Source organism: Tupaia chinensis, unplaced genomic scaffold (assembly GCF_000334495.1).
Source record: "Tupaia chinensis unplaced genomic scaffold, TupChi_1.0 Scaffold000081_1, whole genome shotgun sequence".
Classification (NCBI taxonomy): domain Eukaryota; kingdom Metazoa; phylum Chordata; class Mammalia; order Scandentia; family Tupaiidae; genus Tupaia; species Tupaia belangeri.
Genome location: NW_006159542.1, coordinates 3192049 through 3217040, shown reverse-complemented (window position 1 = coordinate 3217040; position 24992 = coordinate 3192049). Strand labels below are relative to the sequence as shown.

The window sequence follows — 24992 nt, the reverse complement described above, 5'->3', positions numbered from 1 at the left end:
TCTGTCTGTCTGTCTGTCTCTCTCTGGTGAGCTCATGTGCCCTATGGCAAAAGCCTCTTAAAAAAAGTTACTTTTCTTGCTCTTTATAGAGAAAAGTTCCTTATCCTTGCTCTACATCATTAATTTTTTCTTCTATAGTTTGCATATACTTTCTTATGCTTTGCAAAAATGACTGCATTATATCTTCATTGTGAATTGCATCTTCATGGTGAATGCCCTTCTTTGTCATACGCAGTGTAGAATTAGACTTGAATTCTACATTGTCTTGTATCAAGATTGCAATCCCTGTTTTCTTATGGTTTCCATGTGGTAGATATACCATTAGCCATCAGTTTATCTTTAGCCTTTCTGAATCACTGTTAGGTGTCCCTCTAATAGTTTACTTGGGTAAACTTTTTTTTTCTTTTTGGAGAGGTTTTTGCTATAGGGCGCGTGCGCTCGCCAGAAAGACAGAGAGAGATAGAGAGACAGAAAGCGAGAAATCGCCGCCCGGGGGATGGCTATGCCACAATCCCTTCTCCTCCATTCTCCTCTTGGGATCTTGGGCACGCATGCACACATGCCTGGTGTGAATTTAAGCCACTGGGTCCGGGACTTGAACCACGGTCGACTACGTGGGGTCCAGCGACATAGCTATTATGCTAACTGCTTGTCCCAACTTGGGTAAGTTTTGAAGTTAACATTTCTGGGGAAACTTTCTCTGGCAACTGGTGGACCATTTCAGTATTTATATTCAGATCTTTTATTTTTATAAAACTATTTTGGGTTATAGTTTCAAATAATTATTTCATTTCCATGTTCTTTTTTTTTTTTTGGAGAGGTTTTTGCTATAGGGCGCATGCGCTCACCAAAGCGAGAAATCACCCCCCAGGGGAGGTGGTCACGCCGCAATCCCTTCTCCCCCATTCTCCTCTTGGGATCTTGGGCACGCATGCACACGTGCCCGGCGTGATTTTAACTCGCCGGGTCCAGGACGCGAACCGCAGTCGACTACATGGCAGTCTAGCAACATAGCCATTACGCTAACTGCTGGTCCCTCCATGTTCTTTTTAATTCTTCAAAGACCTTAATTATACATATGTTGTATCTTTACCTATATTCCGTTTCAATCACTTTATTTTAAATCCTTTCTACATCTTTCTAATCTTATTTTTATATATATTTAATTGTTGTCCTATACTTCTTCAGTGCCTCTTATAAAATTTTATTCTAACTTATCCTTTTTTAATTATTTTTTTTTTAAGAGAGCCTTTTGCTATAGGGTGTGTGTGCTTGCTGGAGAGACAGAGAGAGACAGGGAGACAGAAAGTAAGAAATTATCCCCGAGGGGGGATGATCATGCTGCAATCCCTTTTCCTCCATTCTCCTCTTGGGATTTTGAGCATGCACATGCCCTCTGCCTGAGTTTTCTTTTTCTTTTTCTGTTTTTTTTTTTTTTTTTTTTTTTTTTTTGGGTATGCACGTGCTTGCCAGAAAGATATAGAGAGACAGAGAGACAGAAAGTGAGAAATCACCTTCCCAGGGGGATGGCCACACTGCAATTCCTTCTTCTCCATTCTCCTCTCAGAATCTTGGGCATTTACGCACACGCACCCAATGTGAGTTTAAGCCACTGGGTCCGGGACTCAAACTATGGTCGACTACAGGGAAGTCCAACAACGTAGCCATTAGGCCAACTGCTGGTCCCCTGCATGAGTTTTAAGCCATCAGGTCTGAGACTCAAACTGTGCTTGACTGCGTGGGAGTCCAGTGATGTAACCCTTATGCCATCTGCCAGTCCCTTAACTTACCCTTCTTTAGGCCCCCCATGGAATTTAGTCTTTTTTTTTTTTTAAGATTTTTTTGTCATATGGCATGTATACTTGCTTGAGAAAAACAGAGAGACAGAGAGAGAGAAATTGAGAAATTATCCCCCAAGGAGGATGGCTGCTATAATCCTTTCTCCATTCTCCTCTCGGGATTTTGGGCAGGCATGCACATGTGCCCAGCAGGATTTTTTTTTTTTTTTTTTTTAAAGCAACACAAATTTATTTATTATCCAGTATCTTACGGTTCTGGAGATCGGAAGTCTGAAATAGTCTCACTAGACTAAAATCAAAGTGCTTGCAGGGCTGTGTTCCCTTTGGAAGTTCTAGGAGATTATCTGCTTCCTTGTCTTTTCCAGCTTTTAGTTGTCATCTGTATTCTGGGGCTCATGGCCCACTCCTCCATTTTGAAAGCCGGTGATAACTCGTCAAATCTTTTTCATGCGCTTCACCATGAGGCTGACAGTTTCACCTCCCTCTTCCACTGTGGAGACCTTTGTGACCATCTAGACAATTCAGATTAACCTCCATATTTTAGAGTCCGCTTATTAACAATCTTAATCTCTCTTTGCCTATAACATAAGATATCCAACAGGGTCTAAGGATATTTTATAAATAAAAAAATTGAGGTTCAAAGTGGGACTAACTTTTTTTTTTTTTTTTTACATTTTTTTCTTTATTTACATTCATTCACTGTACATCATTATAGCATACAAAATGAGATTTTTCCATTGAGAATACACTGTATATTGGCTCAATCAAGCATATCAACATATGTGTTATTGTCAACAAATCATTTTCCATTTCTTGTTTTCTGTATATTTTGCCTTTTTTCCCATCCTTGATTCCCTATCTCACCCTCTGCCATCTCCCACCCTCCTCCCACACTGTGTCTGGTATCTATTGTTGCTTTCTATGCCTCCCCCATTTTATTGTTTCACTAAATATCTTAATAAATCTAAATATTTTCAATAGCAAGCACAGCTGATATGTACATATCCATGAACACAAGACTGACTTTAGGCATAAACCTCAGTGAATAGAATGAACATACTGTAAAGTAGCACCTAACTAGGGCTATATAGCTTAACTGCAGTCATCAAATAGGTATTTCTAATGCCTTTTTTTTTCTTCTGAAATTTTTTTATTAATTTACATTCATTCCCTGAGCATCATCACAACATTCTAAATGTGGTTTCCCATCTAGAATATACTATATAGTGGCTTAATAATGCATGTTATCATCCATAATATTCCATTTCTACTTTCATATATATGTTTTTTACCCCATGTCTAGCCCTCTGCCCTATTCCACTCTCTTATTACACTATCTCTGCTGTCTACAGTTGTCTTCAATTCCTTTTCCCCCAACATTTCGTTGATCACACAATATCATAAGTAATCTAACTACTTTCAATAGCAAGATCAGCCGATGGTTTCAAGAAAAGCAGTTTTGAACTGGTAAGGATATTTCTTTGAAACTTAAAGCCTAGAAACAGGTTAGTATTCTGTTCAAATAGTCGGAACATGAATCTATTGATAGCTGAAGACAGGACAAAAGTCCTTAAAACCAGACAACAAAGCTTAGAAGAAAAGCAGCAATATTTTAGTCAAGTCGTAGAATACTGTTTCATCAGTTCAGTCTCATGTACTTAATCTTTCTTCTGTATCTGTTGAGGTTCGATGTTCCAGATTGAAATCTGGGATGTAATACTCAACTCCAGCTTTTGGCCCTACAATTAAGTTGCCCATTTTCTTAGTTTCTGAACTCTTATTTCTGTGTGTCTGCATTTAATTTTACTGACATAGCACTCCCTTAAGAACTTCTTGGAGATCCGGTCTGGTGCTGGTAAATTCTTTCAGGTTTTGTTTATCTGGGAAAGTTCGTGTCTTTTCTTCCCAAATGAACGATAACCTTGCTGGGTACAGAATTCTCGGTTGAAATTGCTTTTCCCTTAATACTTTGAATACATTTTCCCATTCTCTCCTCGCTCTCATTGTTTCCGATGAGAGGTCTGCCGTTAGTCTGATGGGATACCCTTTGTAGGTAACTTGCCTTTTTTCTCTTGCCAGTCTTAGTATCTTGTCTTTGTCTGTGGTTTTGGTCAATCTGGCTATAATGTGTCTTGGAGAAGATCTTCTTGGGTTGATTCTATTTGGGGTCCTCTGTATTTCTTGGGACTGAATCTTTGAGTGCCTCTCCAGGTTTGGAAAATTTTCTTGTAAGATTTCATGGAATAGATTATCAATGCCCTTATGAGTCTCTTCACCTTCTGGGATGCCTATTATCCGGATGTTTGGACGTTTGATGGTATCTAGTACTTCTCGCATATTATTCTCAAATTTTTGGGCCATTTTCTCAGTCTTCGCGGTGGATTTTTCTAGGCCAACCATTTTCTCTTCTACATTAGAGATTCTATTTTCTGTATGATCTAGTCTGCTTTTAATACTTTCAAGGGAGATTTTGACTTCTTGTATTATAGCCTTCATCTCTAACAGTTCCATCTGATTCTTTTGTAAAGTGTGAAATTCCTCTTTTAGATCTAGCATGAATTTCCTCACCTCCTGGAACTCTTCAACTCCTTTCTCCTTCCTCTTCAGCAGTTCCTTGTCTCTCTTCTCTTCCATCTCTGTTAGCTTTGCCATTATGAATGTTCTGAATTCTTTATCAGACATTTCCATGATTTCCATTGAACTGTGTGTGGATAAAGAGGAGCTATCCTTTTCCCTTGTGGGAGAGGTATTTTCCTGCTTCCCCATATTTCTTGTGGTCTTGCAGCGATTTCTAGTCATCTGGTGGGTGGTCGGTTTCTTCCCAAACACACGAGTTTTAGATGCTGGAGGCCCAGTTATCAGTGGGACATCTTCCTTTCTCCCCAAATGGCTAGATCCCCCAGCAGGATTTTTAAGCCTCTGGGTCTGGGGTTTGAACTGTCGTCAACCATGTGGGAGTCCAGTGCCTTAACCACCATGCCATACCATCTGCTGGACCCAGTCTTTATTTTTTATATACTTTTGATCTCTCTCTTTTTTTTCCCCGTGAATTAAGTCAGTTCTCTAAAATTTCTAACCAACTTTTTGTCCATTTCTATTCTTAGTTTTTGTTTTTCTGACTCATGGTGTTTTCTTCATATCCCCAAATGCTTGTTTGAGAATATTTATTTCATTTTATTGTCTCACATGTTGGCTTTTCTTCCAGTTTCTGTGTTTTGAAAAAAATGTAGTTTTTTCACAAGCAGAGATGTTTTTATTATAATTTTCTTTTGTTTTCTATTTTTAAATGAAGACTGCTTTGTTTATTAATTAATTCTATGGCCAGGATTGGTACATTCGGATGGGTAACAAGATTTCTAGGTTAAGAGTGCCCTCTTCTGTCATTGAGCAAAGTGCAGTTTCTTTAAAGATGCTTTTTTTTTTTTTAAGAATGAGGATGAATTGTGTATTCTTATGGTTTTGGGTTTTCTTTTTCCTTGTGAGATATTGCATTTCCCTCCTGTATCCTTCTCCCATCATCACTTACTCTCCAGTAAATACTTTGCCCTTCCTTTTTCCCTCTTCTTTCCCAGAAGCAATGCTTTAAAAACAAAAATTTTTAAAATGTTTTTGCCATGGAGTGCACTTGTCTGAGAGAGAGAGAGAAAGTGAGCAATCAACACACCCCTTCCCTGTGGGTGAGGGGGGAAGGCCTTGCCACACTCTCTTCTCCTCCATTCTCTTGGGATTCTGGACATGCATGCACACGTGCCTGGCATGGTCCAGGCATGATTTTCAAGCCTCTGGTCCCAGACTCGAACTGCAGTCTGCTATGTGGAAATTCAGCACTCTAGTCACCATGCCACCTGCTGGCCCCCAGCAATGCTTTTTTATGCTGTCACCTATTATCTTATGGACTTTTAATCCTTTCTTTCTGCTCTGATCTACCAGGCCTGTTTTTCAGTGTGTTTACACTTAAGGTGGAATTTCTCTTTCTGGGAGTGACTCTAGCTCACTCGTGAGTGTTTGTTTCCCCTTCTCTTTTTTCACACAACTTTTCTAAAGTTCTAGTGCTCTCCACAGAGGCTTGTGGGACATTGAGAGGTAGCTATGCTAGAATTTACTGTTTATTTTTCCATGTAGCAGCCTTTAAAGTTTGTGATATTCTTCTCTTCAGTTACAATATCAGCATTGGTTCTGTGTTGTTTTATTAGATCTTCGTGTTGATCTGAAGAATATTTTGGAGGATGTGGAGCAATTTAGATTTAAGGGCCAACATTATCCTTGAGCTAATTGGAACTCTGGCCCATATTATTATTATTATTTTAAATAGATTTTGCTATATGGCACATGTGCTTGCTAGAGACTCATGCAGAGATAGAGAAACAGAAAGCAAGAAATCACTCCTTAGAGGGGATGGCCACTCCACAATCCTTCTTCTCTCTTCTCCTCTTGGGATTTTGGGTACACACACATGCGTGCCCAGTGTGAGTTTCAAGCTGCAGGTCTGGGACTTGAACTATGGTTGTCCATGTGGGAGACCAGTGCCTTAAACACGATGTCACCTCCTCACCACCACCCCCATAATAATATTCTTAATTTCTGATTTTCTCACCTCCATGTCTTTGTTTATGCTGTTGGGTCCTCAGAAGTCATGACACATTTTTGCATAGAAAACCAGAAAAATACGTCATGACTTTTCCAGTGACCCAATATTTCTTTTCCTTGAATCCTTTTGCTTTCTTTTTGGCAGTTCATATAGTCTCTCCTTCCATGATCCCCACCTCCACCTCCCTGCAAGCTACAAGTGAATTTTCTTCTTTCTGAATTCCCACAATTGATTACAGTAGGAAATATAGATGGTATATTTACTATAAAAGCATATCTATTGCCCATTTCTATATCTCATTGCTGTTGTTCTCTTCATTGTGCTTTTTACATACAGGTAAGTAATCAACTTGTTTTTTTTTTTTTTTTTAGAGGTTTTTGCTATAGGACGCGTGCGCTCGCCAGACAGACAGAGAGAGAGAGACAGAGAGACAGAAAGCAAGAAATCACCCCCCAGGGTGGGTGGCCATGCCGCAATCCCTTCTCCTCTCGGGATCTTGGGCACGCATGCACACGCGCCCGGCGTGAGTTTTAAGCCACCAGGTCTGGGACGCAAACTGCAGTCAACTACGTGGGAGTCCAGCGACATAGCCATTACGCTAACTGCTGGTCCCAGTAATCCACTTTTTTTCACATACATTTGTTTTTGTTGTCCTCCCTCACAGTTTTTTGTTTGTCTTTCAACTTGGTTATCACATATTTTGCCATAAAGAAAATTTAAGACTTCATATAGTTAACATCGGAAACAGGTTTTAGTTTTCTTATTTCTTTCCTACCCAAGATTGTAACACTGTTCTTCTGTGTCTTTTTCTAGTATATTTTTCTAGTATAACAATTTTCCAACTCACTTTATTTTCTGTTGACTTAAAATGTCACCCTTTTATTATGGAACGTGAGATTGTATATGGGGAAAGTGAGAAATCACCCCTCTTCCCAAGAGGGGACGGTCATGCTGCAATCTCCTCTCCGCCATTCTCCTCCTGGAGTTTTGGGCATGTGTGCACCCAGCATGATTTTCAAGTCACCAAGTCTGGACTGGAATTGTAGTCAGCCCTGTGGGAGTCCAGCGCCTTCATCACCACCCCACCTGCTGGTCCCTCAGCTCACTATCTTAATCACATCTGCAAAGTTCTTCTGATACGTAAGTAACAGGTTCCAGGGACTAACCATAGACATCTTTAGGAGGGGAGGGGTCATTATTCAGCCTCCCACACTTATCCTTGACATTTAGAAACCATTAGCTTTGGTATGTGGGTGCACTTTGCCAAACCTTATTATTTTGTATTTGTTTTCCCATTGTTTTTAAATGATTTCATTTTTGGTTGTCGGTTGATTTGTCTAGATTTACTGGCAATTACATCATTTGTTCCTTTCTTTCTGCTATTCATAGCTTTTCTTCTTCCTTGTTTTTTTTTTTTTGTTTGTTTCCTTCATTGTCTAAAATCTCCTGACTAATGCTAAGTAATAGTCATGAGACCAGACACCTTGTATTGTTCTTGACTTTATTAGAAATTGCTTCACTCTTTTACCACTGAGTGTGATGGTTTCTAGTGAGCACTATTAAATTAAGGTGTGTCTATGAAATTAAGTCCTAGTTCCCTCAGATCTAAAATCGTGAATGTATACGAACGTAGCACCCATTCTAACTATAAACGCAACCATATGGTTTCTCTCTTTGGATTATGAATAGCTTTTTCAATAAGGGTCCCATCTGTATTCTATACAGCTTCTTTGGTCATAGAGTTTGGTTCTTTGAATGTACTGCTGACCTGTTGGCTAGCTAGTATATTATTTTGATTTTTTGCATTTATATTAATGAGTGGTTTTGGGATAGTGTGTTTGGGGATTGGTTTTGTCATCCTTGTCCAGTTTGGGCATTGCGGGTTATCTAGTCATATTGAAGAAATTGGGAAGCTTCCCATCTTCTTTATGATCTAGAACTGCTTAAGAAGTCTTAGGGTAATTTGTATTTTGAAAGTTTCAGAAATGTGGGGCTCCTGTGGCACTCCTACTGCTAATCTCTAAAACCATCTTCTATACCCGGCAGTGGGCCGCATGACCCTGAATCATCTGAACTCACTTACCTGCTATGTCTTGGCTGCTTTTGAAACGTAGTGTGTGACCCATGGAACAGGTTTCCTCTACATAGAGAGGCGTTGTGCCTACCAACCAGGCTTCAATAACAGGAACTGTCAGGCCAAGAGGTTACACAGCTTCGCCTGTCCTGGGGATTTTCTTTTCTTTTCTGTTTTTTTTTTTTTCTTGCTTTGTTTTTAGGTGCTTTGGGAGTTGCCTTTATGACTTATTGATCATCAGGGTTGCTCTAAAACTTCTTAGCAAGTCTGCTGTCTTCTTTCCAGTTTAGGGACAGAGATGATTGTTGAAGGCAATAAACTCCGATGGCAGAGTTTCGAAGAAATAGCCTTTTAAAGAGCTTGGGGTGTGCCTTTACACCAAACTCCATCAGATCTGAACTCGCATTTGGATCCATTACCACGACACCGAGAGGAGACCGAGAAATGCGTCTTTGATCATAAGAGATGAAGGGAGCCAAATCAAGAGAACTCCTGCCCCCTGCTCCTTTATTATTATTATTATTATTATTATTGCTAGAGGGTAATATGCTTGCCACAGACAGACACAGAGGGAGAGGAGGAAGCAACCCCCACCAGGGAATGATCACGAGCAATCTCTTCTCCTTTTGTCCATCCTGTGAAGATTTGGGCACACACACATGCTGGGTGCATTTCTCAAGCCATCTGGTCCGAGGCTTGAACCATGTGGTCAACCATGTCGATCCCACTATTTTAGTCACCAGGCCATGGAGCCAACTCTGTTGCTCATTTCCATCATGAAAAGACGGACTGCTTGAAATAGCCTTTTTCAGTACTTCAAGGAACAATTTTCTGCTGAGATGTTGCTTTCAGCTTGGAATTTCAAATTGATACTTCTTTGTGTAAATCAGATTGCCCAAGGCCCAGAATGGTGGATTATGGTTTTTAGCTTAGTAAAACTAAGGGAATTTACAGTGAATAGATGGAAATAATAATTATTAAGTGTGACTTCTGACTTTATGTAATTGTATACCTTAGTGGGTACAGTACGGTTCCTCCACATAGGCCTACTGTGTGTAATATGCAGACATATTTGTCTTCTTCTACATTGGACATTACTTTGCGTTGCCTACATTTAGAAATAAATCTACCAGTTCCTTTGTTTTGCTTTTAATTGCCAGTGGGTATGTTCATATGCCAGGCAGAGACAGAAAGAAGGAGGAAGCCTGCCCCAGTGGGGCACGGTCACACTACAATCCTTTCTCCTCGATTTCTCCATCCCGTTGGGCCTTGGGAGATGCATGTGGATACACACCTGGTGTGTTTTTTCAAGCTGTCAGAGCTGAGATTCGAACCATAGTTGACTGTGTGGGATCTAGCTCCCTTAATTACCAGGCTACCAGTTAATTTTTTTTTTCCCCGAAGTATATATTGAATGGTCACTGTCATTTTTACTCTGTTGTGGTACGCCATTCCACAATCTTTTAGACTGAAATAATTTTTAAGAAGTATCTTCTCATTGGGCATCTTCAGATCCTAAATCATTCTTAAGGACCAAGATAACCTAAATTTAAAATCGGTGTTTCTTGGACACTACTATCACCGATTTCTGAATCAAACTCTCTCTCTCTCTTTTTATTAAAGAGAGATTTTTGCTATAGGGCATGTATGCTCACTGGAGCGAGAGAGAGAGACAGAAAGTGAGAAACATCCCCAGGGGCATGGCCACACTGCAATCCCATTCTCTTCTCCGAATCTTGAGCACGCATGCACATACACCTGAGTTTGAAGCCACTGGGTCCAGAACTCAAATTGTGGTCAACTATGTGGGAGTCCAGAATGTAACCATTATGCCATCTGCTGGTCCCCTGAATTAAAATACTTTTAAACTCCCCCCACACAAATGCTTGTACTTGGAAAATTGCTTAATTGAAAGGTAATATTTTTCATATAGGGTATGAATTGATTTTTTATTCTTCCTGCTGCAGCAAAACAGATCATCAGCAATATCTCAGTGTTTAATGAGACCTGCTTAAGATGGCGAAGTATGAAGACACCTGAACTAGAGGAGATGTATTTAGTAAGTCACTGGAAGTTTGTCTTTCTAGATGTTTGCCTTATGTGGGAGCTTTTTTTTTTTTTTTTTTTTAAGGTTTTTGCCATAGAGCGTGTGTTTGCTGGAGAGAGGCCGAGACAGTGAGAGGGAAAGTGTGAAATCACCCCTCAAGAGGGTATGGCCACATCGCAACCCCTTCTCTTCCATTCTCCTACTGGGATTTTGGGTGCACATGCACCTGGCATGAGTTTCAAGCTGCCAGGTCCAGGACTTGAACAGCAGTGGGCCATGTGGGAGTCCAGTGCCTTAATCACTATGCCACATGCTGGCCCCTGTGTGGCAGGTTTAAAAAATATCTGTGAAACTAAAATTCAACTTTAATAGATGCCTTTTTTTAGTTTGCTTTAGGATGTCTTTGCTCACTGGAAAGAGACATAGACAGAAAGAGAGTGAGAAAACAGTGCCCCCAGGGGGATGGCCATGCTGCATTTTCTTCTCTTCCATTATCTTCTTGGGATTTGGAGCATGCATGCACATGCACCCAGTGTGATTTTCAAGTTGCTGGGTCCAGGACTTGAACCATGTGGTTGACGTGGTATCCAGCACTTTAAGCTCCACACCACCTGCTGGCTCCACTTTAAAACATTTTTTTATTGAGGGACCAGCAGTTAGCGTAATGGCTATGTCGCTGGACTCCCACATAGTCGACCGCGGTTCATGTCCCGGACCTGGTGGCTTAAAACTCACGCCGGACGCGTGTGCTTGCGTGCCCAAGATCCCGAGAGGAGAATGGAGGAGAAGGGATTGCGGCGTGACCATCCCCCCTGGGGGGTGATTTCTTGCTTTCTGTCTGTCTCTGTCTGTCTGGCGAGCACACGCACCCTATAGCAAAAACCTCTCAAAAAAAAAAGTTTTTTTTATTGACATGTGCACTGTATATGTGAGAACAAGATAGAGAAAGGTGCCAGTATTGAAACATGTATATATTTTTTATTTATATTTACATATTTATTTAAAAATATATTTATTACCCTTACAATATTGTAACAGTATTGTTTACAGTATGATAACTCTAATATTTGTTTACTCTTGCATTTCACTTTCTTTCTTTTTTTTTGAGAGATTTTTTTGTTATAGGGTGTGTGTGCTCACTAGAGACAGAGAGAGAAAGTAAGAAATCACTCCGTGGGGGATGGCCACTCTGCAATCCCTCCTCTTCCATTCTCCTCTCGGGATCTTGGGTATACATGCACACACACCTGGTGTGAGTCTCAAGCCACCAGGTCCAGGAAGTGAACCATGGTCCACCCTATGGGAGTCCAGTACCTTAACCACTCCACCACCCGCAGGCCCCACATTTCACTTTCTCAATACATTTTAGAGTCAAGGAGGAGAGAGGAAGAAAGCTCATGGAAAAGGTTAGGTACTGAGATAGTTGGAGCCTCTCAATTCAGCAGCCGACCCAGTGAGATGTTTTTATGTTTCAGTTGCACATCTGGGGCCAGAGATGGTATCAGAAGGAATTTGTCCAGGAAATGATCTTCAATATCACGACCAGAAGCCAGGCCCCCGAAATATGCTTGGACTTGAAAATGGGAACCGACTACAATGTCAGCCTCAGGGCTTTGTCTTCTGAGTTTCCGGTGGCCCTCACCCTGACAACCCAGATAACAGGTAAATCCTGAATAACAGCCCAGGGCTGTGCGAGGGCTGGGTAAGGAGGAACGCCACTGCTTCTATCATAATATAGTGAACTTCAGGAGAGAAAGGAAAGGATGTGGGTTGGGGAGAGGCTCAGAAGTTTGCAATGGTGACTACAATGTTTCTTCAAAAAGTAACCAAAACCAAATATTAACATTGTTTAAGCCTGGGTAGTGTGTACATGAATGTTGGTTACTTTTTTTCTAGATACTTGGAGGATTTTAAATGTTTTGTACTAAAAAAAGACTTCTTGTTATTGTTTCTTTCTTCTTGGTAACATATTTCATTGATATTATGTTGCAAATACCTCAAGAGTAGGTTACTATTGGGGGAAATGATTACAGCCTCGTTATAGGCCCTAAGTACATTCACTTTCCATTCATTTTCCTCTCAAATCTGTGATCTCTCCATCCCCAGCATGCTCTGAGCAAATACTAGGAATATTAACTTCTCAACTCTTAAAAAAAAAGTTAATTAATTTTGCCATAGGGCACATAGAGGAGACTCTAGTCTCTCACTAGAGAGAGACTAGGGAGACAAACAGGAAAAGTGAGAAGTCACCCCCAGGGAAGAGAGCCAAGCAGCAATCCCTTCTCCTCCATTCTCCTCCCTGCCATGTGCACACACGTGCCTGGGGTGATTTTCAAGCCCCTGGGTCTAAGACCCGAACCTTGCAGACCACATGGGCTATACACCCCAGCCACCGTATCGCTACATCCCAGCTTCTTGATTCTTATTTAGCAATAGCTGAGAAATTAGAAGTGGTCAGAAGAGGCCTCCTCACTCTCTATGTTCCATTCCTACTTGCATCCCATGTATTGGGTCATCGGGAAAGTCCCGACACATTTTCACATCGAAAAACAGAAAAATACGCCATGACTTTCCCAATGACCTCGTATTTTGCTTTCCCTCCCACCCCTGCTCCTATGTCAGACTTCTGTCCTACCCCTTTCTGCCTAATCACCTCCCCCACCAACTACAGAATTAGTCCCAGTGCCCCAAGGATGTTGTCATCTCTCTCTCATTAATGAAAAGAAAGAGAAATAACTAAGTGGACCTCCTCTGAGCCCAGATTCCCCTCCAGCTATGGTGTCTTCTCCCGGTTTCTCTCTACATGAAAACTCCTTGAAAGCCCCACATCCTCACCTCCTATTTCCCTTAACTTGTTCCATTGGGGTGGTATTTGTTTTCATTGCTTTTCTTAGGGCCCTCTGCTCTGCCTGTGTCTTGCCAAATCCTATGGCCAATGTTATTCTTGCTGATTTGCTCTCCAGCAGTGGACACTGGCCCTGCTTGAGTATCTTCTTTCCTGGTTCTGGTTCCTCTGACCTCCCAGGTGCTCATTCTCCGCCCTGTTTATGTGCTCCGTGCAGTCTTCCTGACCCTTTCAGCCTCTTCCTCCTCCCTTTTCTTCATTATCTGGCCTTTCTGCCTAGGAGATCTCCCAGTCTCACGGCAATAAATTACCCATGGGCTAAGGATTCCCAAATCCAGCCTGTCCTCTGAGCTCCAGACTCAGTGTCCACCACCTTCTAAACACACCCTACTGAGCACGTCCTAGGCAAATCAAAAGGATGTTGGATCTCTCACCTCCTTCCTCACCCCCAGATCTATCGCCCGCCCCGGTTTCGCCCTCTCAGTTACTGGCATTCCTATCCATGCAGCTGCTCAGGCCAGAAGGGAGTTGACTCCACCCTACTCCCAAATTGCTATCCATTAACCAGCCTCGTTGTTGCCTCGCTGTCTGAGGTGTGTTCCGTATCCGGCCGCTCCTCCCCGCCTCTGCCTTTGCTGCTAGCAGCCTGATCCAAACAGCCTCCTGGTGCTTGTCCTCCTGCTGCAGCTTCCTAACCGGCCGCCCTGCTTCCACTCTTGCCTGCTCTCAACCCTCAAGACCTTGGTCTCTTCACCATAATTTTAAAAAGATGGTTCAGGGGCCAACCTGGTGATGAAGGCAGCTGGATCCTACGTGGCTGACCACGCAGTCTGAGTCCCAGACGTGGCAGCTTGAGAAACGCATGGGGCACGTGTGCTTGCCCCACGTCAGGGGTCGTGGTGGAACCATGCCCTCTAGCGGGCACTTTCTCACTTTCCATTTCTCTCTCTCTCTCTCTCTCTCTCTCTCTCTGACTCTGGTGAGTGCACGCACTCTCTGGCAAAAAACATTAAAAAAAAAAAAGAAGACTCCCCCATTGTGAGCGTAGCCTGACCACGCCCCCCTGGTAAGTGGTTTCTCCCTCTCCCTCTCTCTCTGTCTCTCAGTCTCTCTGGCTAGCACATATAACCTTTGGCAGAAGAAAAAAAGAATCATCATCTAAAAAATTCAAACAAGAACATGTCAGCAGAGCTGAAAACTCTGTGATGAGTTTGTTTTACTGTTAGTATGGAATTCAAGTTCCCTTCCATGAAACACGGAACCTGGCCCCTGCCCACCTCAGTGAACTCGGTGAGTTCATCTCCCCCGCTTTCTCTTTCATTAAGTAACAACTGTCTTTCTCACCTTCTTCTCCCTGTTCCTTAAATGGTTTAATCTTGTCCCTGTATCCAAGCCTTTCCATCTGCGGCTTACTCTTCCTGGGATACCCTTTCCACATGGCTGCTGCTGCTGCTGCTGCTGTTCTCCTCCTCCTCTGTCTCCTCCTTCTGCTGTTTCTCATTTTTCTTTCCTCCGTGTGTGTGTGTGTGTGTGTGTGTGTGTGTGTGTGTGTGAGAGAGAGAGAGAGAGAGAGAGAGAGAGAGAGAAAAGGAGCCCCCGACAGGGCTTGGTTATGCTGCGATCCTTTTTCCTCCAGTTCTTCATCCTATCAGGATCCAGGCCATGCATACACACCTGGCGTGTTTTTCAAAGAGCCAAGATCCAGACTAGAACCCTAACCAGCCATGTGGGATGGGTTTTTCTCTGGGCCGTGCTTAACCACTGAGCTATGGAGCCAGCCCCCCTCATGGCTTCTTCATAAGCTTTCAGGTGTCTGCTCAAATGTCATTACCTTAGAGACCTTCTCCCTGACAGTTCTTTCAAAAACATCCCCCCTGGGGCCAGCAAGTAGCATGGAGATTAAGGTGCTGGATCCAGCTCGGCCAACTCTGTGTTTGAGTCCAGGACCCAACAGCTTGGGAAACACACCAGGTATGTGTGGGTGCGTGTCGAAAACCTCGAGAGGACGGAGGAGAAGGAATTGCGGCATGACCATCCCCCCGAATGATTTCTCACTCACTCTGTCTTCCGTGAGCACACTTGCCCAGTGGCAAAAACCTGCAAATAAAACAAACAATAACAACACACACACACACACACACACACACCTTCCCTAATCTCCACCCCATTACCTTCTATCCACCTACTCCACTTACATTTCCTCAGATAACTTGTTTTCAGGGGTTTTATTTATTTATTTTGTTTAACCATTTATTCCTTCCTCCTTTACTAAAATGGGACCTGTTGGAAGACAGATTTTTGCCAGTGCATTCTATTGAATCCCCAACGTGGAAGGATAGAATCAACACATAGCACAGCAGACCTGTTTCCGATATTGGCCAGTGGGTGGAACAGGGGTTGAGGTGGCTAGCCAGAAAAGAATGCCCTGGATTTTGGGATGGAGAGTCAAGTAGTATTCAATCTGGGTATCTTCCCATGGGGACTTACTTCAATAAGTAACTATTCAGCTCTCCAGCCCTTGTCATATGTGAATGGCTTGTGTTTCTGATTTGAACAAACATTTTCTATTTTTCGAGGTAGGGTGTTTCATCTGTAGTCACCTGTTTCTACCTTGTTTTGAGGCTGAATACAACCCTAGCTCAAGCTCCTGGTGTCTACGCTCACAGCCAGTAGGGGACACTGTTGAGCTGCTAAAGTTCACTGAGACCGCGATACTCTTAAAGTTCATTGAGACCGTAACTGCCTATTTTCCAACTCTACCTTACTTTAGAGGATTTGCAATTTAAAATAAGCATGAAAATTCAAGTTGTTAAAATCTGGTGAAAGAGTAAAGAAAAAAAAAATCTCCAGAAGACCCAACCTTTTCCTCTTACAAAAGGGGGAAAATGAGAACCTCTGTGTGGCTATGAAGAGGCAGGCCACCTAAGCTGTGTGTGCTTTGTTTTGGTAAAATTAGGATCGTCTGAATTTTACCAGAAATGTTAGGCTAAGAATTTGGGCCGGGAACATGCAGCAGCTGGTTTCCCAGAAGGAAAGCGAGTGGAATTTCCCCTCCAAGTGTCTTACATTAAACTAGATCGCACTGATGGGAACCGGATGAAGCAAGCAGTTTAAATATATTGCTGACCTCAGAGGAAAGGGTAAGTTCTAGGGATGTTGAGGGACAGAGGCAAGTGTTTCAGTGGAGGCAGGGAAGAGGGTGCTGGTGACCAGGCGAGGTGACCTTCCTGGTCACAAGTGTGTCTTCTTCGTGGTGCCCTACTCAGGTGGCTCCTTGAGCTGAATTCTTCAGAGTAACCCCACCATCCACTCCTTCCTTTAGGGCAGGGTGAAGAACTAACTTTCATCCTTGTCATAGACCGTGAAGAATAAGAAGAGCTTTCACATATTGGTTATGCAATTTTCTTGCCAAGCCTAAAAGCTTATAGGCAAAACAGTTTCTCTTTATAGGGAGAGAGAGAAAACCAGAGAGAGTAAAGTGGAAGGGAGGCAGGTTGGGGTGGAGAGAGAGCGAGTGCATGAATATAAAGGCAAATGCAGGCGTAGGTGTGAAGACAACTGGGCCTCTTGTGCTACCCCACCTCCTCTGAGGCTCAGTATTTATTACGGAACCAAGAATGCTGGGGAAGAACTGGGAAGATGGAAAGGAAGTTATTCTTGCCCTTGTCTACCTTCGGTACTAAGACCTGCACCTTACATGAGAAATTTCCCCTCCATCTCTAGTTTTATTCGTGATAAGAATATGAGCAAGTACTGGTTAGGAAGACAGCTGAGGCCGGCCCCGTAGTGTAGCAGTTAAGCCCCGTACATAGGGAGCTGGCTCCCACGTGGCTGACCGTGATTCAAATGCTGGCCCTGGCCACTTGAAAAACACGCCAGGTGCGAGTGTGTGTGCCTGCGGCTAAAATCCTAACAGGACGGAGAAACAGAGGAGAGGGGATTGCAGCATGACCACACCCCCTGAGGGGTGCTTTCTCTCTCTCCTTTCTGTCTCTTTGTCTCTCGGACTCTCTCTGGCAATTGTATGTACCCTCTTGCATTATTTTTCTTTTTCTTTCTTTCTTTCTTTCTTTCTTTCTTTCTTTCTTTCTTTCTTTCTTTCTTTCTTTCTTTTTAGAAGTTTTGTCTTAGGCTGCATATGCTTGCCAGGGAGAAAGAGAGACAGACACAGTGAAAGGGAAAGTGAGAAATCACCTTCCATAGGGGATGACACACTACAGTCCCTTTTCCTCCATTTTCCTTCTGGGATCTTGGGCACACACGTGCACACACCTGGTGTGATTTTCAAGCCACTGGGTCTGGGACCTGAACAGCGGTCAGCCACGTGGGAGTCTAGTGATGTAACTGCTATGCCATCTGCTGGTCTCAATATTTTAAAAATGTGAATGGGAGGATTCCCTATGTCAGAAGCCCCAAAACCAGGGTTTCTGTGCTTGGTGGAATAGTTGAGGAGCATGCTAAGACTTCATTGATTCAGCAAATATTTATTGATGGGCTTTGTGCGAAGACCTGTACTGTATGCTGAGGGAGACAGATGAAAAGAAGGTAATTTCTTTACCCTGGGAGGTCAGATCTCACAACCAAACGGGAAGATTTGTCTAACTTTGTGACAGGTGATGATTTATGATGGAAGCTACCATTTTTTTCTATTTTTCATGCCGTGGGTGACATGATACACCTGGGGAGGTGCCAGAGAACTAGAAAAGAGCCATCAGGGTGTATTGATTTATTTATTTTAAATTTCTTAAATTAAAAAAAAATTAGATCATAATGTATTTATTTTTCTCTCTACTTTTTATTATAGAAATTTCTGAAAAGTTAACATAGTACCAGGTTCTCAGGAAGTGGTATTATAGTTTAGTTCAATTTCCGTGTTTACTTCAAGTGTATAGTGTACAGTTGGGACCTTTGTGTAGTTTTGGTGTGGATAACATTTTCTTCTGGTTTTGAGTTTTTTGTTCACTTCGGCGGGTTTTAGGTAGAAGTAATTTAACCCGTTTGCGCTTATGCTGCCACCTTTCTTTTGTTGATTTAATAGTTTATCTGCGATCATAATCTTTTTAAAATACACATGGCCAATTCCTAGTGCAAGGTTATTTACTCTTTGATTTTCTTTTCTTTCTTTTTTTCTAATGTTTGTTTTATTTTTGCTGTAGGGTGCATGTGCTCACCAGAGAGATAGAGAAAGAGAGAGGGGAAGTAAAGAAGCATCCAAAGGGGGAATGGTCACGCCACAGTCCCTTCTCCTCCCTTCTCTTGGGATTCCAGGCACGTACGAACACTCACCCAGGGGGTTTTTCAAGACACCAGGTCCAGGATTTGAACCTCATAGTTGGGCATGCAGGATCCAGCCACTTTAGCCACCATGCCACCAACTGGCCCACAGTGTGTGAATGTGTGTGTGTGTGTATACATACATACATATATATATATATATATATATATTCAATTTATTTTTGTTTTAAATTTGCTATAGGGCACATGCACTCAACAGAGAGAAACAGACAGAGAGAGAGAGAAAGAAAGAGAAAGCGAGCCACTAGGTCTAGGACTTAAGCCATGGTCAGCCTTGTGGCAGTCCAGAGTCTTAACCAGAACACTACCTGCTGGCCTCATTTTTTTTTTTTTTTCACATTTCAACATTTAAAATTTTTTTTATCTTCTTTTTTTTTTTTAGAGAGATTTTTGCTATAGGGTATGTGTGCTTATTGGAGAGATGGTGAGAAACAGACAGAAAGTGAAAAGGCCCCCCCCCACCCCCCTAGTGGGGGATGGCCATGCTGCAATCCCTTATCCTTCATCCTCCTCTCAGGATGTTGGGCATGCACGCATATGCACCTGGCGTGAGTTTCAAGCTGTGGGATCCGGGACTTGAACTGTGGTTGACTACGTGGGAATCCAGCAATGTAACCATTATGCTATCTGCTGGTCCTGTCTAAACATTTACAATCTTTATGTAATCAATTCTGTTCATATCTTTGTAGTTTCTGCATCTCGTTATACCAAGAAAAGCCTCCCCTACCCAACATCAGATAAATTATTATTTCGAATACTTCTTAATAGTTTTACTTTTTATGTTTAACAGGTAGGCCCATTTAGAATTTGTTTTGATGAGGCCAGCAGGTGACAGGGTGGTTAAGGAGCTGGGTATTCTCATATGGCCAACCACGGTTTGAGTCCTGGACCTGGTGGCTTGCTTTCTCACTTTCTTTCTCTCTGTATGTCTGTCTTTCTCTGGTCAAATGAAAACGAATAAATAAAATAAAATAAGTAATTAAAAAAGGATTTGTTTCGATGTATGATACGAAGCTAAATTTACATCACAATCTGCCCCCCAGCTGATAAGCTGTTTCTGTGTATCTTTTGACATACTTGCTGTGTCACCCAATATATTTGTATTTATTTGGGTCTCTTTCAAGACTGTCTACCTTCTTCCATTGCTTTGTCTATCCTGTGCTTACACCTGATCGTTTTAATCAGTGTAATTTTATGCCATATTTAATATTTTGCAGGACAAGTGTTCCTTCATTACTTTTCCCCTGATGCTTCAGTTTTCTTCCATGGAAGCCCCTGTATTTTGTCTTTTGCTTCTAGCAGAGAGGATGGCAGATATTGAGACCTAGGAATGGGGACAAACATGTCCCTCCTGGTTCTCTCCCATCTCATAAACTCAGGGCGAGTGAATTCCATCTTCCAGCTCCGACACAAGCCATTTCTGGCCTTGGGTGGGATTTGATTTAAATCCATGATGAGGCTAATGGAAGGAAGAGCAAGCCTGTCCGGGACAGCAGTTTGCGAGACAAAGAACAGCACGTTGGAAAAGATGGCTCGAGGTCAATTTCATTAATCTTGAAATGTGGCCGAAGGCCCACCTGGTGAGAGCCAGGCTTCTACATTACAGGGGAAGGCAGATTGTTTAAAATGTAGGGTTGGGGAGGCTTAGGGAGGCAGAGCGTGTGTTCATTCTAGAAGTCACATGATGTCACTGGTTGATTGACTCCACCAGATGTTGGTGGCACCTTTGAACCAGCCAGACGACAGAGACTGGGACAGGGCAGCGTGGCCTGGTTCTAGCAGGGCCACCCTCTCCGAGCTGAGTGGGCACTTCGTTCTGCTGTGACCAAGGATAGCGAGAAACTGAGTGGTCTGCAGGTTTGCCAGGAGATTAGAGGACCCAGGATGACTAATCTTGGAGAATAACACACAGAGGGATACTTTATGAGATTGAGGAGTGTTCTCCCACAAAGAGTGACCCTTAATCTCTCTCTCTGGGCCGAACACAGAGCTGTGTGATAAACACATGCGGTGATAACAAAACTCATAAGGGGAAGGGCATTTCAATGGCAACGTGAGGCCTGAGGGCAGTGGTTTTTTTTGTTTGTTTGTTTGGAGAAGTTTTTGCTATAGAGAGTGTGTGCTCGCCAGCCAGACAGAGAGAGACAGAGAGACAGAAAGCGAGAAATCACCCCCCAGGGGGGAATGGCCATGCTGCAATCCCTTCTCTTCCATTCTCCTCTCAGGATCTTGGGCATGCACGCACACGTGCCCGGCGTGAGTCTAAGCCACTGGGTCCGGGACTCAAACTACGGTCGACTACGTGGGAATCCAGCGACATAGCCATTATGCTAACTGCTGGTCCCAGGGCAGTGATTCTTAAACTGTAGGAGGCACATTCCCTTGGGGGACCTGGAGGGCATGTTGCCCTCCCCCATCACTGCAGCAGCAACCTAGCAGTCCTTGGTGCCAGCTGGGTCTCGCGGAATCTTTCTTGAGGCTAGCATAGGCCTTCAACCAAGGTGTTCCGTGAGCCCACCTCTTTGAGTGGGGGCTGCTCCAGGTGACCCTGGCGATCCTACAGGTTTACGAAAACCTTGACCCACGTTGCCACATCTGGGTGTCTTGGGAAGCAATCGTAGATTTAGCTCTATGTCACAAAAGCCGTAGTTTTCACCCTCCCACCTGCTCTCCATGCCTGGGTGTCTTAGGGGTCTGCCCTGGGCCCTCATCTCTTTTCAAGCACTTTCATACCATGCCTTAGCAGCCGCCCCACTGCTATTTTGGATCCACTCCAAGGGCCCTGGGCATGGGCGTGCCTACTGTGGTGGTTGGGAGTCGAACCACTCAGTCAGCCATGTGGGATCCAGCTACCTTAACCACTACTCCACCAGTTGTCCTGCATTCAGTGTTTCTTAATTTTTATTTTTATTTTTTTTATTTTTAGATTTTTGTATAGGGCACATGTGCTCACTGGAGAGACAGAGAGACAGAAAGCAAGAAATCATCCCCTAGGGGGGATGTCCACACCACAATCACTTCTCCATTCTCCTCTTGGGATTTTGGGCATGCATGTACACTTGCCCAGCAGGACTTTCAAACCGCTGGATCCAGGATTCGAACCACAGTCAGCTATGTGTGAGTCCAGCGTTTGAGGCACTATGCCACCTGCTGGTCTGAATTCAATATTTTTAAAGTGAATTTTTTTTTTTTTGAGAGGTTTTTGCTATAGGGCACGTTTGCTCGCCAGAAAGAGAGAGAGAGAGAGATAAAGAGACAGAAAGCGAGAAATCACCCCCAAAGGGGGGGGGGATGACCACGCTGCAATCCCTTCTACTCTATTCTCCTCTCAGGATCTTGGGCACACATGCACATGTGCCCGGCGTGAGTTTAAGCCATCGGGTCCAGGACTCCAACTGCGGTTGACTATGTGGGAGTCCAGTGACATAGCCATTACACCAACTGCTGGTCCCAAGGTGGATTTTATTAGGCCACTCAAAGGTGATAAAAACCTGCTGGATCAATTTGGTGGAGCCAAACTTTCAAAGACGCCAGGGAGAATGAGACGTGTGTGTCACAGGGCATGGGCGTCACTCCTGGCCCATGACTTGATAACTGTGTGCTCTTGGGCAAGTTACTGAATCTCTGCATGTGCCGGTTTTCTCAACTAGAAATTAAGGTTTTTCTAAGATAATAATCATGCTTGTTCCACTGCTGAATTTGGGAAAGTGGAAAACTATACACAAGAGTAAGATAGAAATCAAACTGTCAGTTTTATTGCTTGGTTCCGAGGCCATGATGAAGTTTCCTGAAACTTCCTTCCCTTCTGTGCCTTACCTGGGGGAAGGGAAACGCTTGCCTGGACTCAGCTTTGCCTAGTTCTTAGCGATGGGAGCGGCAGGTGAGAGCACCTGTCCAGCATCAGGCTGGCAGGCTCGGCTACGTGGGAGTCCAGCGACATAGCTATTATGCCAACTGCTGGTCCCACCATTCTAACCATTTTTTAAAAAAGGTTTGCCATAGGGCATGTGAGCTTGCCAGAGAGAGAGCATGAGAGAGAGGAGAGAGAGAGAGAGAGAGAGAGTTTTTTTTTTTTGAGAGGTTTTTGCTATAGGGCACGTTTGCTCGCCAGAAAGAGAGAGAGAGAGAGATAAAGAGACAGAAAGCGAGAAATCACCCCCAAAGGGGGGGGGGATGACCACGCTGCAATCCCTTCTACTCTATTCTCCTCTCAGGATCTTGGGCACACATGCACATGTGCCCGGCGTGAGTTTAAGCCATCGGGTCCAGGACTCCAACTGCGGTTGACTATGTGGGAGTCCAGTGACATAGCCATTACACCAACTGCTGGTCCCAAGGTGGATTTTATTAGGCCACTCAAAGGTGATAAAAACCTGCTGGATCAATTTGGTGGAGCCAAACTTTCAAAGACGCCAGGGAGAATGAGACGTGTGTGTCACAGGGCATGGGCGTCACTCCTGGCCCATGACTTGATAACTGTGTGCTCTTGGGCAAGTTACTGAATCTCTGCATGTGCCGGTTTTCTCAACTAGAAATTAAGGTTTTTCTAAGATAATAATCATGCTTGTTCCACTGCTGAATTTGGGAAAGTGGAAAACTATACACAAGAGTAAGATAGAAATCAAACTGTCAGTTTTATTGCTTGGTTCCGAGGCCATGATGAAGTTTCCTGAAACTTCCTTCCCTTCTGTGCCTTACCTGGGGGAAGGGAAACGCTTGCCTGGACTCAGCTTTGCCTAGTTCTTAGCGATGGGAGCGGCAGGTGAGAGCACCTGTCCAGCATCAGGCTGGCAGGCTCGGCTACGTGGGAGTCCAGCGACATAGCTATTATGCCAACTGCTGGTCCCACCATTCTAACCATTTTTTAAAAAAGGTTTGCCATAGGGCATGTGAGCTTGCCAGAGAGAGAGCATGAGAGAGAGGAGAGAGAGAGAGAGAGAGAGAGAGAGGGAGGGAGAGGGAGGGAGAGGGAGAGGGAGAGACAGTGAGAGGAATAATGAAAAATCACCCCCTGGGGAGATGACCCACACCACAATTCCTTCTCCTTCATTCTCCTAGAACTTTGAAAACATACACACATGAGCCTGGTGTGATTTTCAAGCCACTGGGTCTGGGACTTGAATTGTGGTTGGCCATATGGGAGTCCCATGCCTTAACCACTACACAACCTGCTGGACCCCATTCTAACTTTTTTTTTTTTTTTTTTAATGTTTACTAGAAGCTAGGAAGGATGAAGGGTAGGGGGCAGAGGGATGTTGTAAAGCGAGAAATCACCCCAGCAGGGGACAGCCATGCTGCAATCCCTTCTCTTCCATTCTCCTCTCGGGATCCTGGGCACGCACGCACACGCGCCCGGTGTGAGTTTAAGCCACTGAGTCTGGGGCTTGAACTGTGGTCGTCTACATGGGAGTTGAGCGACATATCCATTACTCCAACTGCTGGTCCCCATTCTAACCATTTTTAAGTATATAATTCACTGATATTAAGTACACCCGTAAGGTTGTACAACCAGCACCTCTACTTCCAAAACCTTATTATCATCTCAGAACTTTGATTATTAAGCAGTAAGTCCCTATTCCCGCTCACTCTCACACCACTTGGAAACCTCTAATATTCTGTCTTTTTTTTTCAATTTGCCAGATGGTGTGCACGCTTGCCAGAGAGAGGCAGGGAGAGGGAGAAATCACTCCCTGTGGGACGTGGTCACATTATAATCCCGGCTCCTTTATTTCTCCATCCTGTCAGGATTGGGGGCACACACAGATGCTCAGCATGTTTGTCGAGCCAGGAGTGCCGGCGTGTGAACCTTGCTTGCCACATGGGATCTGGTTCTTTACTAGGCCACAGGGCCAGCTGTTTTCTTCTATCTTTATGAATTTGCTTATTTTAGATATTTCATATAAGGCAGGTATTCAAAATTTTCATGCAAAATGTGTAGCATAAAGAAACTTATGTGTGGGGGCTGGCAGGTGGCATGCTGGTGGGAGGCACTGGATTCCCACATGGCCGACCATGGTTCGGGTCCCGGACTCGGCGGCTTGCTTTCTCACTTTCCCTTTCTCTCTCTCTCTCTTTGTCTCTGGTCAAATTTAAAAATAATAGGGAACCAGCAGTTAGCATAATGGCTATGTTGCTGGATTCCCAGGTAGTGGACCGCGGTGGCTTAAAACTCACGCCGGGCGCGTGTGCGTGCGTGCCCAAGATCCCGAGAGGAGAATGGAGGAGAAGGGATTGCGGCGTGACCATCCCCCCTGGGGGGTGATTTCTCGCTTTCTGTCTCTATGTCTCTCTCTGTCTGTCTGGCGAGCGCACGCGCCCTACAGTGAAAATCTCTCCAAAAAAAA

General features: G+C 43.7%; 1 protein-coding gene across 1 annotated transcript in view; it reads left to right on the top strand.

Annotated features, from left to right (window-relative positions):
- Positions 1–24992, top strand: part of SUSD1 (sushi domain containing 1) — a 150065-nt gene that overhangs the window by 103155 nt on the left and 21918 nt on the right. The window contains exons 13-14 of the mRNA XM_027769349.1: positions 10429–10520; positions 11984–12170. Coding sequence (XP_027625150.1) covers positions 10429–10520; positions 11984–12170 — 279 coding nt within the window. The remainder of the gene's footprint in view (positions 1–10428; positions 10521–11983; positions 12171–24992) is intronic.